The sequence below is a fragment of the Glycine soja genome, chromosome 7, assembly GCF_004193775.1.
Source record: "Glycine soja cultivar W05 chromosome 7, ASM419377v2, whole genome shotgun sequence".
In the NCBI taxonomy this organism is placed as follows: Eukaryota; Viridiplantae; Streptophyta; class Magnoliopsida; order Fabales; family Fabaceae; genus Glycine; species Glycine soja.
In genome coordinates, this window is record NC_041008.1 from 17,955,925 (window position 1) to 17,971,532 (window position 15,608).

The 15,608-nt window shown below is 28.4% G+C and overlaps 1 protein-coding gene across 2 annotated transcripts; it reads right to left on the reverse strand.

Moving 5' to 3' along the window:
• Positions 1 to 1,901: 1,901 nt before the first annotated feature.
• LOC114419054 (protein root UVB sensitive 5-like) lies at positions 1,902 to 8,466 on the reverse strand. 2 transcript variants are annotated; one of them, XM_028384650.1, is made up of 15 exons: positions 8,160 to 8,461; positions 7,674 to 7,733; positions 6,978 to 7,132; positions 6,755 to 6,855; positions 6,229 to 6,287; positions 6,040 to 6,086; positions 5,885 to 5,963; positions 5,721 to 5,793; positions 5,371 to 5,460; positions 4,383 to 4,442; positions 4,178 to 4,291; positions 3,649 to 3,709; positions 3,446 to 3,564; positions 3,230 to 3,322; positions 1,902 to 2,567 (listed from the first exon to the last, which is right to left on the reverse strand). In XM_028384650.1, the coding sequence occupies exons 1-15, from the start codon at positions 8,312 to 8,314 to the stop codon at positions 2,334 to 2,336; spliced, it is 1,500 nt and encodes a 499-aa protein (XP_028240451.1). In that variant the 5' UTR covers positions 8,315 to 8,461; the 3' UTR covers positions 1,902 to 2,333. The 2 variants fall into 2 exon arrangements, with proteins under 2 accessions (XP_028240451.1, XP_028240452.1); XM_028384651.1 differs by having other exon boundaries at positions 2,492 to 2,567; positions 3,230 to 3,239; positions 3,439 to 3,564; positions 8,160 to 8,466.
• Between the last annotated feature and the right edge of the window lie 7,142 nt (positions 8,467 to 15,608).

Genomic DNA, 15,608 nt, shown 5'->3' on the forward strand with positions numbered 1-15,608 from the left:
TAATTGATTTGTAGTTAAATTAGAGATGATTGATTTTAATGGAAAAAAATTAGGCATGGTTGATTTTAACGGAAAAAATTAAATACAATTGTAATGTAGTTAAATTAGAGATGATTGATTTTAATGGGGGAAAATTAGACATGGTTGATTTTAACGGAAAAAATTAAAAATGATTGTAATTGATTGGAGTTAAATTAGGGATGGCTGATTTTAACCGAAAAAAATTAGGCATGGTTGATTTTAACGAAAAAAAATTAAACGAAAAAATTAAATACGGTTGTAATTTATTGTAGTTAAATTAGGGATGATTGATTTTAATGGAAAAAATTAGACATGGTTGATTTAAACGAAAAAAAATTATACGAAAAAAAGTTATACGAAAAAAATTAAATATGATTGTAGTTAAATTAGAAATGATTGATTTTAATGAAAAAAAAATTAAATACGTTTATACTTGATGATTGATATAATATATTTTTAACTGATTATTTTTTTTAAAATTAATATGATTTGTTATAATGAGAAATAATATTTAATTACATGAAATCTAACTGATTATTATATAGTTCATGTTGACCTACAACTTTTGGTGTGCTTACGCCACTCTTCTCTCACAGTGAATTGACGTTAAAATGTCTCAATCTTATGACAAACACACACGCTTTGTTGCTTACTTCCATAGAATAAAAGGTGATAACTGAAAATTCAATATCTACGTAGTTAGTTTTTGGCAAGCCTGGAATTAAGTAGCAGCAACCCAAGAAACTCTTCATCTAAATGTATTGTCTAATCGGAGAAGCTACTTTGTCCATTTAATTATTCCAAAGCCAATGGTAATACTTGGACTGTTATTACTAAAATATCATCAGTGCATGATATGATATCCTATTGCATGCAAAATTGAACACCACCTAATTAAATATTTAAAGGAGTTTAATGGTGATAAATTGATAGTGTAAAATAAATTTATATTGATATTTAATTATAAATTACAGTTTGCATAACTTTTAAGATAATTTTGTAAAAGTCACCTAACTTATAATAAATAATAATTTGTGATTAAATAATAATATAAAATAATTTTACGCTGTTAATACATAACTATTTTTCTCTATTTAAATTGCATTACACTACAATTAAGCTTTGGAAGTGGATGTGTGCATCTATCATCATATTCTCATGAAAGAGCTAAGCATTGAAGTGTAAGCTAGCTATTTAGGAATCTTTCCGCATAAGGGCACTTATCCATGGGAGAAGATGTATTTTATACTTCATCATATCAATTTTGTGTAATGATAGTAAAGGATCACAAGCCAGAAAAGTTGTCAACTACAAGGATTTGGGTTTAAAAGGAAGGAATGAATTAATATGAAGAGCAATAATTGGCATATAATAACTTCAACTGAAAACATAAAAACTTTAGTTAAATTACTCATTTGGTCCCTATAGTTTCATAATTTTTATTTTTTTAGTCCCTATAGTTTATATTTTTATTCTCTTTTAGTTCCTATAATTTTGAAAGTGATCTTTTTAGTCCTAGTTTCATGATTTTTACTTTTTTAATCGTTTTCAAATTAGAGAAACTAAAACAAAATTAAAATAAATAATAGGAACTAAAAAGAACACTTTTAAACAATAGTGACTAAAAGAGAATTAAAATGTAAATCATAGGAACTAAAAAGATCACTTTCAAACTATAGAGACTAAAAAAATAAGAATCATGAAACTATAGGAACCAAATGAGTAATTTAACCTAACTTCAACTACTGAAAACATAGAAACTCTAGTTCTTTACCTCTAAAGTACGACAGCTCCACAAGCACCTGCATAATTAAAGGCATCACATATATGGTTAAATGGTACCACATGCACAAGCCAACCATGAAGCTAGACTTTAACACTATAGGGCAATTAATTTGATTAAAACAGCATTAATGTCTCTCTAAAAAGGTAAAGAAATGAACATTTTTATGATCAACAAATTGTACACCCACAAAAGTCCTGAATACCAAGCATGAAAAAATTTCCCCCCACAAAATTACATACAAGAAAGACTTTAAACAAAATTGAGAACAATTTTTTTACAATAGGATCCTCAGAAAGTAGAAAGCAGTATCAAAGCCAGTATTTGGTATTTAATGAGTTAGGACTATAAGCCAATTGGCCACCATAAATTTTGTGTCTCCCTTTGTTGAATATCTACATGTGAAAATAGATATCTTGCTCTGAATGCTTGCAAAACTGCTTACAGAATTTACAATTTGGTAGATCACATTTTATGAGGTCATATCATTTTGCACTACCCAACATTCTCAGCTTCACCATTTTAGAATTTAGAGAGAATTGGTATTGTCATCAATGAAGATTTCTTTGGGAACCTTCAAATTTAATTGCTGGGTATCCCATTCTGCATCTTTCAACTTTTGAATGAAATCCTCAAACTTTTCTTCCAATTCCATTAGGCTAGTAGCAATTTGATCACGAACATTATCATCGCTATCCCAGTTCTCACTTAGCCAGAAACTCTGCCACACACTTCGCAATACCGATACATTTGTAGCTCCAACCTGCAGTGTGATTATCAATGAGAAGGTACAGTAAACCTATCAACCTCAAAACACAGGCACTCCTAAATTCCATGATAATCCTAAAACTCCCATCTCCAAAACACCTTACCAATCATCAGTGAGAAACAACATTTCCTAAGACTGCTACTTTGGTTCAATTCCTCAAGTTGCTGCTTCTTCAATTTCTTGTACTTTTTCTTCATGGCATTAATGTTTTTTCCCTGTTTGTTTACAACCTCATTAGTGTTGCCAAGTCAGTCCTTGAGGTGGAAGCTGCTCATTTTTTTCTTGAAAATAATTCCGTCCTCTTTGGAAAATTGAAGCAGCATCAACTTGAGGAATCAAAGACAATGCAGCAGATACATGTCCACTCATACAATAGCTCTTTTGAACTAGAAGCATGGACAAAAAACAGGAGAGCTTACCTTGTGCAAAAATTCAACTTTTAGTTAAAAGAATGGTGGTGACCAGGATCAAACTCCTAACCACTTGGTGATAAAACTCCAAACCACTTGGTCAAAGAGTACATAATACACTATGAATGACCTACTACCTCAAAAGTGGCTTAAGTTGCTGGGTGAAAGATCATGAATGGTTTTTACATCTAGCAGTCAAATCAGAATTGTCTTTCAGTTAATTATCATACGGGAATTATAGCATACCTTGAAAGAAACATAAAATCTCAAATCTTCTGTCTGTTGATTCACCATAAGAATATATTTCTCACTTGCATATAATTTTATAAGTGCCTCCACCTGTTCCATTATAAAATAATTATACAATTTCCAGATAGCTTTATTTGAACAATAGAGAAAGTAATTATAAACCTCTTGCTTTAATTCATAAAATTGTGACAATGGCAGCAATAGAACCTATACCATAAAATAAGATCTCTCCACACCATCCATTTTCTCCAAGGGCAAGCCAAAAATTATTTTTGGCTTCATGAATTGAGACCAGGCTAATATATTTTCTTCTCTGTTGCAATCGGTGCATCCTGAAATAAATCCATTTAGCAAATTGAACATCATTGAAGGGAAATAACTCATACAGCATAGCACTGAATTTGTCTAAATGTAACCTGGAACAGTGGAGTGTAACACATGTGATTTTACCAGTATGCGAGCACGCTTTATATTTATCTGTAAAAAGAGTTACACAAAAGAAAAATAAATAAACAAATCAAATCATTAGGACAAATATTGGTGGATTTCATCCCCTATACTTTGAAGGAAATAGAAGGGATGCATCTGTAAAATTGTTCTTTTTGTTCCCAAGTATGTGGGCCTTATACATGAGAAATATATGGAATGCAACTCTGTTTTGAAAGAAAAAAAACACAAAACAGTATCCCTGCTGATCAGCATGGGTTCCAAATCCATGCATTATCTTTCCAATAATTTTCCCCTCTTGCTATCATTCTTACGTAAATGAACCACAAAGCAAGGAAAAAGGACAAAGAATAATCATTATTAATGACATTATAAGTCAATATCTTCACTTCGCCCAAAAAGAGAGAGACAAACTCAGATTTGAAATGCCTTTCTACCAGCATGCATACAAATTTATTTGCATTAGATTTCATATTTGATTGTGCACTACATGCTTACTGTGTTAAACTGGAGAACTGAAAGTGATTCATAACGTAGCCAAAGATGCAGTAGTCGCATACTCAACCAAGTTAACGAAATTACACCATATGATTTTACAAGGCCAGGTGTATCCTGCAATAAAAAGTTAAAAGAATGTATAGTTCCAACTAACAGTGTTTTGGTAACAAGTAATAAAGCCATCCAGAAAATTTATGTATTTTACCAGAATCAATATGCCTAAAGAAAGGCCAACCAGTTGAGCAACCACTTCCCAAACTTCTTCCTGAGAAATTTAGATGAAACAATTATATGAGGAAAACCCTTTACATTTTCCAGTGGTATATCAGAGAATAACCGGCATATATAGCAAGCCTTTATAAAAGATTTCTAAAAGTCAAATGAAGTCAAGATGTTCAACCTAAAGGGAACTTGTTAATGACAATTGGTGAATCAAGACACAACTGTTGAGTGAATAACATTTGTATAGACCAGTTCACTCGTAAGAACATATTAAAAGCTTAGGCATAACCTGGCCAGGCATATGTAACTAAGAAATAAAAAGAGAGATCACAAGCATCTAGTATTAATATTTAGTAGTGATTTTATCATAAAGATTATGTATATTGAAGGCTTCTTAGCATTAGTATAATATCAGCTTAAGGTCAATGACTGGTGGAGGTCTTTGCTTTATTTGGTCAACTTTAGTATATTCTTTGTATCAGACTCTTATATGCTGGATAAGTGGATAGTGGAATTTCTTGTGCTACAGCTCAGTTTTCCATTAATGAAATTCCTTTTGCCTATAAAAAAAAGGGTCAATGACTGCATCCCAGTGCCTACATCCTCAGGTAAGGCCCATAACTTATATATTACCCATCAGGTCAGTGGATCAATTCCTACCGAATAGCCTTATTCAAGTTTTTGGATGGAATTAAGAAGGTATTGTGAATTATGAAAAAAAACAAGCCTCCACCATTTCTTTAATACAGAGAGCAACACAGACAGAATCTTTCTTGATAAGAGAAACATACATTCATGGATAGGAGAGTTAAAAATTAAAACTAATGGTTTAAAGCATGAAAATAACAAATATCAATGCAGTTTTCATAAAACTCGAGGCTTCATAGATATATAATCACAAGAAAATACTATTACCATTTACCAGAAATCACACATTTCTACTCTAAAATAAGTTTCTGAAGTGAGTATACCTTTGCAGCTACCTCTCCTAGATTTCCTGAAATTGCAAAGTGGTTTTGAATCACACGAAAAGAAGGATCTTTTAGCCCTCTTGCTACAGCCTGTGCGAATGCCAAACACAGAAAACTATACAATCATATATAAATCGACTATTAAGCCATCCATGTGACATTCATCCGAAGTTAATAGAAGGAAAAAGGTCGCCAGAAAATGTCATTCATCCGAAGTTAATCATTATTCATTCAATGTTATTTTAAATCATTCCATATCTTTGAAAGATTAGCTAATAATCATCTATATGCAGTAACTGAAAAAAAGATATAGTGGTTCTTTATTAGAGTAAAGATGCATAATAAGCTACCTTGGTAAGATTTCCAAGAGATGCCAAAGGAAGGAAATAGGCAGGATATAGTTGGGTTGTCAGATCAAAAATGCTGCATGAGATGTCAGAAGTGTAAGAGGTCTCTCTAGAGCCCGATTTTATTTGCATATTTCCAATGGGGAAACAAGGCATACTACACAGACCTTCCAGCACTGCCAATGAAGTCCGCATACATTCTCCATTGCTTGGGATCATCATCAAAAAGGCTTCCAAATCTCCCACCTGAAAAAGCAGCAACAGTCAGCTAAAAAGAAGTTTCATCTTCTGCTTCCTTCAGCTTACTTCATGATTGCCATACCAATGAATAAGCGTCCAACAGCTCCAATGCCATCCTTTGAGACCCACCTAAAGTTATAAAGCATACAATCAATCTCATAAAAATCAAATTAACAAATAATGGCAGCATGAAAGTATTTAAGATATTAATATGTGCATATAAATGCGGTAGTTGTTTACAAAAGCATAGGCTCTAAAATTTTTGAGCCACCTGATGGCAGCAGCTGAAGCAGCTGCTGTGGTTCCAGTGAAAGAGCCAATACCAACAGCCTGTAGTTAAGTAGAAAATTTGACACAAAAGACAGAAGCACAATCATCATTCCTCGCATTCATGTAGTAGACAAATAGTTTTAAATAGAAGATGACACTGTTATGGAGCACATATAATTGCACAAAACTTCGCATCCCAATCACATAGAAACAAGAAGTAAAAGTTTTTATTAAAAAATTTAAAGGAACAGAGATAACTTGTAAAGAAGATGGCTATAAACATACATCAGGAAACTTTAATCAATATCAGAAAATGTATTTGAGTATCAAGTAGATGACAGAACTATCTCTAATGATTTCCAAGATTTGACTTTAAGCCTCAATGACATACACAACGAGGCTCTGTGAACTAACTATAAATTTCAACACTAGACATGCCAAATGCACAAGAATCATATAACTTACCAAATATTCCCAGTGAAAAGATCCTTGAGAAAAAATCAGCAGTTTGAGCAAGATTGACGTACCTTTAGAAGACTTGAAGTGACTAGGGTGTGACAGATCCATCCAGTCACATTGGTAGGGAACTGTAATAACATGTAATCCAAGTAATCATCTGAAACTGATCCTGCATCATGACAGAGAAAGTTAAGTAAACAAATGGTTTCCTCTAACTATACATATTCACTGAAGCAAAAACTCCAGAAGTTTCTCTATGAAACATCCACTAAAGTTTTTTATGTTAATCACCAGGAAAGCCTGCTGGTAGAACAAAATCTTTTATTATCTCTGGAAGCCAGGATAGGCTTTCATCAGAGGAATGCAAATCCTGGAACCTGTTTGGCGTAGACCTATCCTCCTCAACAAGAAAGGCTTGCAACTGTGAATCATCACCTAATACATATCTGCTCATAAGAGGCCAAAAAGGGGAAAAGTCATTGTTGAAGCCTGATTTTGAGAAAACATCCATTGTAAAATTTATGTAATTGAGCAAATGATGATAACAAAAAAGTACAAGGGTTGCTAGAATATTCCCAGGAACTAGTAAGCACAGACTACTATTTCCTTTTTGTTCATAATTGATGCAAGCATAGTTTTTTTTAAATCGGAAAATTTTAGTTGTAAGTTGTTGGTATTTTGTTAGCGGGAGGAATCGAACTCACAACCTTTTCCTCTTCCTCCTTTCTACTTTTACCTCCAAGTCAATCTTATAACTCCTAATGTAGGCATAGTAATTGTATCTATCAAAGCAATTAGATTTAGTATTTCATTTACTTTTCTAATGAAGTAATAATCAATTAGATTGTGTATTAGCATTCCATGATCCCCAACTTCACAACAACTAGTAATAACACAGAAACCTTCATGAATGTACACTAAAAGATTTTTTTTTTTTTTAAAAAAAAAAAGGAAAGGACCCAAATTTTGGTATAGTTTAGCAAAAACCTCTTAGCAGTACCATTGCTATATCTCTCCACCAATATCACCCGCGATGAAACTTGACCTCTGAAACAACACAAGAAAATGAAAGAGTTTATTGAGACAGTGAAGCAAACCAGAGTCAAGAGCTAGGTTTGATCAAGTCAAGTGAACGCTTAAATTTTTTCTTTTTTAAATTCATGTTTTTCTTCTCTACCACAGATAAATTATCCAAATTTTGTTGATTGAAAATTGAAATAGGACAATGTAATCAAATGCTTCATCAACTTGTAAAAATTTCCCTTTCCCCAAGATAATTACACTATTTTCTTCTCTACAATAGATAAGTTATCTAGTATCTACATTCCCTTATCCTTCATAAACTAATATACTTTTTTGGTGAAATGAAAAAAAAAAAGACTAAAAAAATGATTTTTTTTCCCAAGAAAAATCCACCCTTTGAAGTTTCCTTAGCAAAACAAAACAACCAAACAAAAAGTATCAGAATCAGACCCCCCATTATCAGCACCATCTTCATCTTTGAAACTGGAATGCTCAGAAGAGCATAGAAATTGAAACCCACGAGGCCTAACTCTCTTCATCTTCTCCATCTTCATTGAATAATTGAATGCACTTGAAACAAATGAAAATTGCAAGGTGTGAGACATTGGTAAAAAAATAAAAATAAAAAAACAGCAAACTTCCAAGGTTCTTAATTCTTATGCTTGGATTGTGAAAAGGTTGCAAAGTTTGAAGAGATTGGTTCCTTGCTTCTATGCTGAAAGCCTGACACAGTTATCAGTTATCTCCAAAAACCGAAAGAGAAGAACGAGCCACGATTCGGGTCCGGTCGGTTCTTAATTTCTCACCCGAATTCATATTTGACCCGAAAAGATATTTTGAATAGGCTCATTTTTAGTTTTGGGCTTAACGGATAGTCCGGCCCATAATTTTATGGACCAGACTCCAGGAATCTGATAAGAACTTTATATATTTATTTATTTATTCTAAACACATTAATCTCGTTGGTGTTAAAATATTAGTATATCAAAATAGTAAATAAACATTAATTTGTTTTTATTGAAATAACGTAACCTTGAACCCACGTTGATCCTGTTTCATGATTTCACGGACTCCCACTTCTTCTCTTGTATCTGACATCTTCCATTGCCTGTGGGGCTTTTGTGTGATTCATGTGTGTTTGTGAATTGATTTTTACAATTTTCAACATTAATTTATGAATTTTCTTCAAGGAATCATGCATTCTAATTGATATTATATTAATATTTTTGTAGGTCTTTTTTGGATTCTTCCTCTTAATATATTTGGTTGCCATCCATATACATATTACACTTTTTGAATAGTCAAACAAGCATCTCCATACAAACTATATTCTAAGCTAATGATAACAGTGCTGACCAATAATTTCATTACTCCTTTTTGTTACATACGGAGTATATTTTTTAAGGAAGCACTTATATAGCACGTAAAAGGTTCTCTTGAATTGAATGTTGGTAAATTAATTGTTGCAATTAATGCCTTCTTCACCCACTAAATTTGTAAAAGTTACTACTAATAAAACATGTTGTAGTACTCTTCTCCTTTTCTTTGTTTGAGAGGCATTTATTTCAAGTTATGGAATAAGATTCTCGGAAACGTGGATTTTGGAAAATCATATTTTTTGGTTCCATACGAGTTTCATAAAATGTAAAATTATATTTTTTTGTCCTCTAATTTGTCTTTAATTTTGATTTTGGTCTCCTTCTAAAATTATTGTTGTCATTGGGTTTTTTATTGGATGATGACGGTCAGATATCATGTTCTGATTGCCCAATGACAACAATAATTCATATCTTCCATGCATTCGACATTCAATCAAAATATGACACGTGACAATCATCATTTAATAAGAACGTGACACGTGACAGTCAATATTCCTTTGTAACAGTCAACGTCCAATTCTGAATTGGGGAATCAAGATTGCGTAATTAGATAAAATAGGAAGACAAAATTCACCAATAATTTTAAAGAAGGACCAAAATCGAAATTGAAGATAAATTAGATACCAAAAATGTAATTTTGCCTTCATAAAAAGGATCTTATCAACATGTTGAACTAAAGTGAAGAAGTTTGAAGTGATCTATTGGTAGACCTGTTAATTTTGGCTATAGTAGCAAGTTGTGTTAACCAGCTATTTTAAATAAATAAAAATGAAAATATAATACTATGTTGTCATATGGAGGGGTATATTATATGATGGTATATTAGATAAATAAATAACGTTGGATTTATGAATAAAAGATTGGATGGTTAGGATCTTTTACATGTGTGGATTTGCAAACTCATTCTAGAAAAAATGGAGGCTAACATTGCACCACACTACCACTGAGATTGTCGATAGTAGTAGCAAACAAAACTGTCACCGTTTAGTCATAGATTTATTCACAAAATTTGCAAATTTGTTCCGACAGTTGCAAATCTGGTCACAACATTCACTTGTCTGGTCGTGGCGGTCGCAAATCTTTGCCGTGGGGGATTTGATGAAGAACTTGAGCCTTGCATGTTGGTGAAAAATATGTATAATGAAGATTTGATTCATTATGTTATCAATTTTAGTAAAAAAAATATTTTTTATTTTGTTATTATATTTATTATTTTATTAAATTGTTAATTTGACAAATCTTTAATTAAAATTAGAAGTTTGTTATCATGATAGAGATTATGATGATAAAAAACAAGTCTTTTATAATTTTAATCTAAATTATTTTTTATCATAAGTTTATTGTGAATAAGACATTAATAATTCAGATAATAATGATTTTTATTGGATAAAAATTAATAGATTTTTTCATTTATTAAACTACATATATAGATGATGTACATGTAGATGTCATGTTGAACTGACTTAATTAAGAATTTTTAATAGTTAATATTTTCTTGATATGTCAATAGGATACTTTCATGAAGAAATATATTAGTTTTAATTTTTTTTTAACTTGAGATTATTATAGTATTTAACAAGTTATTTGTTATATTTTAATTTTGGACATTTAATGTCTTAGGACACAAATTGGATGAATATTAGATATAATTAAATACTTGTAGAATTAATAATTAATCAAGAATCTATCAATTCTAGGTAGTGAGTTTAAGCTCTATGATAGAAGTAAGACATTGGTCAAAACAATTGAATCAAAGAAGAAAAGAGTTTCTTAAGTCATTTCTTGAAGGTAAAAGTTATTATATCTTATTATCTAAACGTTAAGAAATGTTGTTAGACGCCTACTTAGATTAGTAAATTAATCAAATTAATTTTCTACCGATTTAGTATTGAACTTATAGGGTCACACATAAATGAGTTTTTCAATCTTTGTAAAAAAAACTAATTTATTTAATAATTAAATTAAAAAATTTAATTTAATCAAATAAATATTTTAGTGGAATATTATTATATTTTGTGCTAACACCAAGAATATAAATAATATGAAAAGGAGTATTATTTTATAATTATGGAAGTTGTCCATAAAATAAGAATAATATTCTATTGTTACATACCAGAATCAAATCATGTGATTAATTATTGTAATTAGTCATGTGATTAATTGTGAATTATTTTTATCTTATATCATGAAACTCCTTAAAATAAAAGATATAAGATAATTTTTATTTTTATAAAGATAAATAGATATGAAATTATTTTAAATAAAATTTTTTTCTTTGTAAAATGTCCAACTCCATATCTCTTTAGCGTTGTAAAAGAAGTATCTATCCAGGCAAAGTGCACTATACACAAACTAGAAGAATTCAAACATAGGTTTAGACCTGAGAAATAAAAAGAAGATTTGTTCTTTAGAGTTTCACTCATTGAAGAATTGATAACACGAGTTTCAAGGTGGATATACTTAGAGTTTTCACATTATTAAAGAAAAAATTTGTTACTTAAAAATGCACATCCGATTACACAAACCTATTTTTTTTTCTAGTTAGTATTGTTGTATATCTTTAAATACAAAATAAATCATAATTTTCCTCAGCAAGTTTGAGAACACTTTTATATAACTATCATGACATTCCACTTGAATTTGTCTAATAGAAAATTTCATAATTGTTTGGCTTCCTATTCCCATGAGAAAGAAGGGTGGGTATTTGGATTCCTACATAAATGAAAGTTATTTTTTACAATAACTATATATCTTTACTTCATTATCCTATATTTTGTTGTTTTACTTTTATTTTTTTATTAAATATTTTTTTAAAAATTACTATTATAATAAACATGTTCATATCATAATATCCTCAAAGATAATATTCCTAAAAATGTGATTCTTGAAAAGAAAATTTCATTCGTTGAAACAAATTCCCCCTTAAAACTAATGCTGCGTAGTATAGAATCATTCAGATTTTTTATGGCTTGAAATACTTTGTAATTTGTATTATCTGAATAGGTTGTCTTGTCTATTATTGTTGCATGTATGTATTTTGGTATAAAGTTAATAAATATATGATACTTGATTTTCGCATCCAAATGAAGGATGAAACTAAAGCTTCTTAAAGTATATTTAATGGGGTTCTTAAATTAGGGGTCTTGAGCTCAAGACTCACTTATCCATCATATCTATCAGTATTTTTGTTTAAGAGTCGCTGTAGGTTGGATTCTAGAGAAAAAAATTTCAAAAAAACTCATATTATTCAAAAAAATATATTTTTTTCAAGTAAAATCCAATAACCTAAATTAGATTCTACAATTAAAGCAAAAAAATAATAAATTTTTTTACATCCTATGTAGTATTATGAGACAAAAAAATGATTTAAAAATTTAAAATGGATTATTTCAATGAGAATGTTGTTGGATAGGCTTATGTGCTTATAACACGTTCTTATGTACTACTTCTCCCTAGGATGAAGACAATGAAACACCTAGATTAACAAACATTAAAATGAATGATGATTGTATTTGAATGAAGTTATGCTTGTTAGGATCCTTTCACTTAATATTTAATAGTATTTCATTAAAATTGTATTCCCTTTTCATTTAAAGTTTTATTATTTTTTATCATTTTTCCTCTTAAGTTAAATATAAATACTAAGCCTTCTTTATTTATTAAATATAAAATTAATTTTCAACCCCTTTAATATTAATGTATAATGTTACCTCAATATTTTGACTCGAATTTAATTTATTTAATTATTATTATTATAATTAAGTACCTTAATTTTTAATTTTTATAATAAACAATTTCATTATTTTTTCTATTAAAACTCCTAAATTATCATTTATGTCCCATTTTTTCTTAATTAAATCCATTAAATATTTTTAAACTCTTTTTCACTAAAATTTTGAATTCACCAATCAAAACATTGTAAATTATATACAAAAGCAAATATGTTTATAAAAATAAGATTTTAAAAACAATTTTTTATATAAATAAAAATGATATAAAACATTTATGAATATTAAATTACTGAGATATATATATATATATATATATATATATATATATATATATATATATATAGATAGATAATATAATTTTTTACATATATTTTAAATATTTATATACACAAGTATTAACATATATATCTGTATAACTTTAAAAACATATTAAGAATTACAATAATATAAAAAAAATATGAATCATAAACTTAACGTACATTCGTACAAGACAAGTTATTTTACAATACGATACTCATGGAATGAATGAATGATTGGCTTCAGGTTATATTATAAAATTAATTTTTTTATTGTTCTATTATAGAATTAATATTAATAATGGTAATCTAAATGAAAAAATATAAATAAATTTAACACATGGAGGTTTCCATAGCTTTCTAAATTTATTGGCGTCACATTGTTAAATATTTAATGGACCCTAAAAGTAAAAGGAGTACTTTAGGACCGTGGAACCAAATGTCTGGCATCAATCAATACGGAAGCAGAACTTCGATTTTTTTTTTTAAATAGTTAATTTTATCTTTGATGTGTAATCGGTTAATAAATGAGTTTATAAGAATTAAAATATAAAATTTTAGTCTTTAAAATTATAAGTAATGTCACAAATATATCATTGACTTCAGTCTTGTCAACGTGGATCGTGTATATTTGTCATAATATTTTTATTTTATTTTTCGACTTTTCATTTCGTTGATAAATAATCTATGAAAGATGAAAATGTAAAATATAATCCTTAAATATATAAAAAATACGACAAATATATCTGGACGTTAATAATAGATTGTGACTAATTATTATTATTATTACTATTATTATTATTATTATTATTATTATTATTATTATTATCATTATTATGTGTTTGTAATTTATTGCTCCTATTTGTTTAATATTTATGTAATATATTTTTTAAATTATCTTTATATATGTATATATATATATATATATATATATATATATATATATATATATATATATATTATTTTAATTTTCTTGTCAAACCTTAATCTTTGATATTAAAAAAAATTATATCTTGTATTTTATAATTTTATCAAATTTCTATTAAATTTCTCACTTTTAATCTTTAAAATTATTTCATATTTCAATTCCAACTTAAGTACCATTATATTTAGATTGAAAATAATATATCGAGAGTTTTGAGTAGAAAAAACACAACCGACCGTGAGATCAAATTTATTTATTTTAAAAAAGAATTTAATCAACTATTTTTTTGAAAGTCTCACAACAAAATTTAAACTAGATAAAACTAAAGTGAAATTATAAATCTTTTTCCTTAATCAATAAAATATATATATATACTTCAAATATGAAAGAATCCCTTGAATAAACCTTATGTGTTTCTACTTGAGACAACACTTATCATACATAATATATATAAAATGAAAACAATTACTAACAAATAAAGAACCCAAATAAATTTAAATAAAAAATACAATAATGTTCAAACTAATACAGAAATTAACTTTAAAATAAAACAAAAAATTAATACAGAGGTTTATTATTTGCCTTTGTGACATAGAGTTGTATCTCTCGTTGATTTAGGAGTTTAGGGATTACAGCGATGAAAGTTCAAATCTTAAACTATTTTACTGTTTTTTTAATATCTTTTTTCCTAGTCTCTCTCCTATGCAATTTATCATTAATATCCGGATATATTTGTTATATTTTTAGGAATTAAATTTTACATTTTCATCTTTTAGAGATGCATTTGTTAGTGAAGTGGGAAGACAGACGAATTATTCCAGTGACAAATTTATCCTTCTCTATCACATATATTATTTTATTAACTGTTGAGATATATTTTTGTACTTTTACATTTTCATAGACTAAATTATTATACATAAATAAAATTCACTATTTACCTTTAATAATGGTAATCTAAATGAAAAAAATATAAATAAATTTAACACATGTAGGTTTCCATAGCTTTCTTTATTTATTGGCGTCACATTGTTAAATATTTAATGGACCCGAAAAGGAGTACTATACGACCGTGGAACCAAATGTCTGGCATCGATCGGTTCAGAAGTCGAACTTCGATTTATTTTTTAAAAGTTGTCAAAGTTGGACATGGGGACAGTCATTATTATTAAATAAAAAATAAATGCCTAGTATTCTTTTTGAAATTCACGGAGTCCAGTTTTTTAGTTAAGATTATTTATATTATTATACTATAAATTTATTATAGATCAATTTAAATATAAATATTAAGTTAATTATTACCAAAAATAATAACTTTATCATTAATTAAATTTTATTAATAATTGGGTATACTGTTATAAGATTAATTTTATGTTTCTTAAAAAAATTAAATTTATCATTTATGTAATGATAAAGAATATTGTAATTATACATAGTTTTTATTACTGATGTAATTATACATAGTTTATTTAGTATGTGTTTGATTAATATATTAATATATACCATAACATGAAGTTCAATTAATTATTAACAAATAAGCTGTAAAAGATAAATTAAAAAATTATGATTGT

Coding starts and splice junctions, on each gene's coding strand:
- LOC114419054 (XM_028384650.1), bottom strand. CDS start 8,314: ATGTCTCACACCTTGCAATTTTCATTTGTTTCAAGTGCATTCAATTAT. Junction 7,734..8,159: donor GATGGTGCTGATAATGGGGG/GTCTGATTCTGA, acceptor GTGTTGTTTCAG/AGGTCAAGTTTCATCGCGGG. Junction 6,087..6,228: donor GCTTCAGCTGCTGCCATCAG/GTGGCTCAAAAA, acceptor TTATAACTTTAG/GTGGGTCTCAAAGGATGGCA.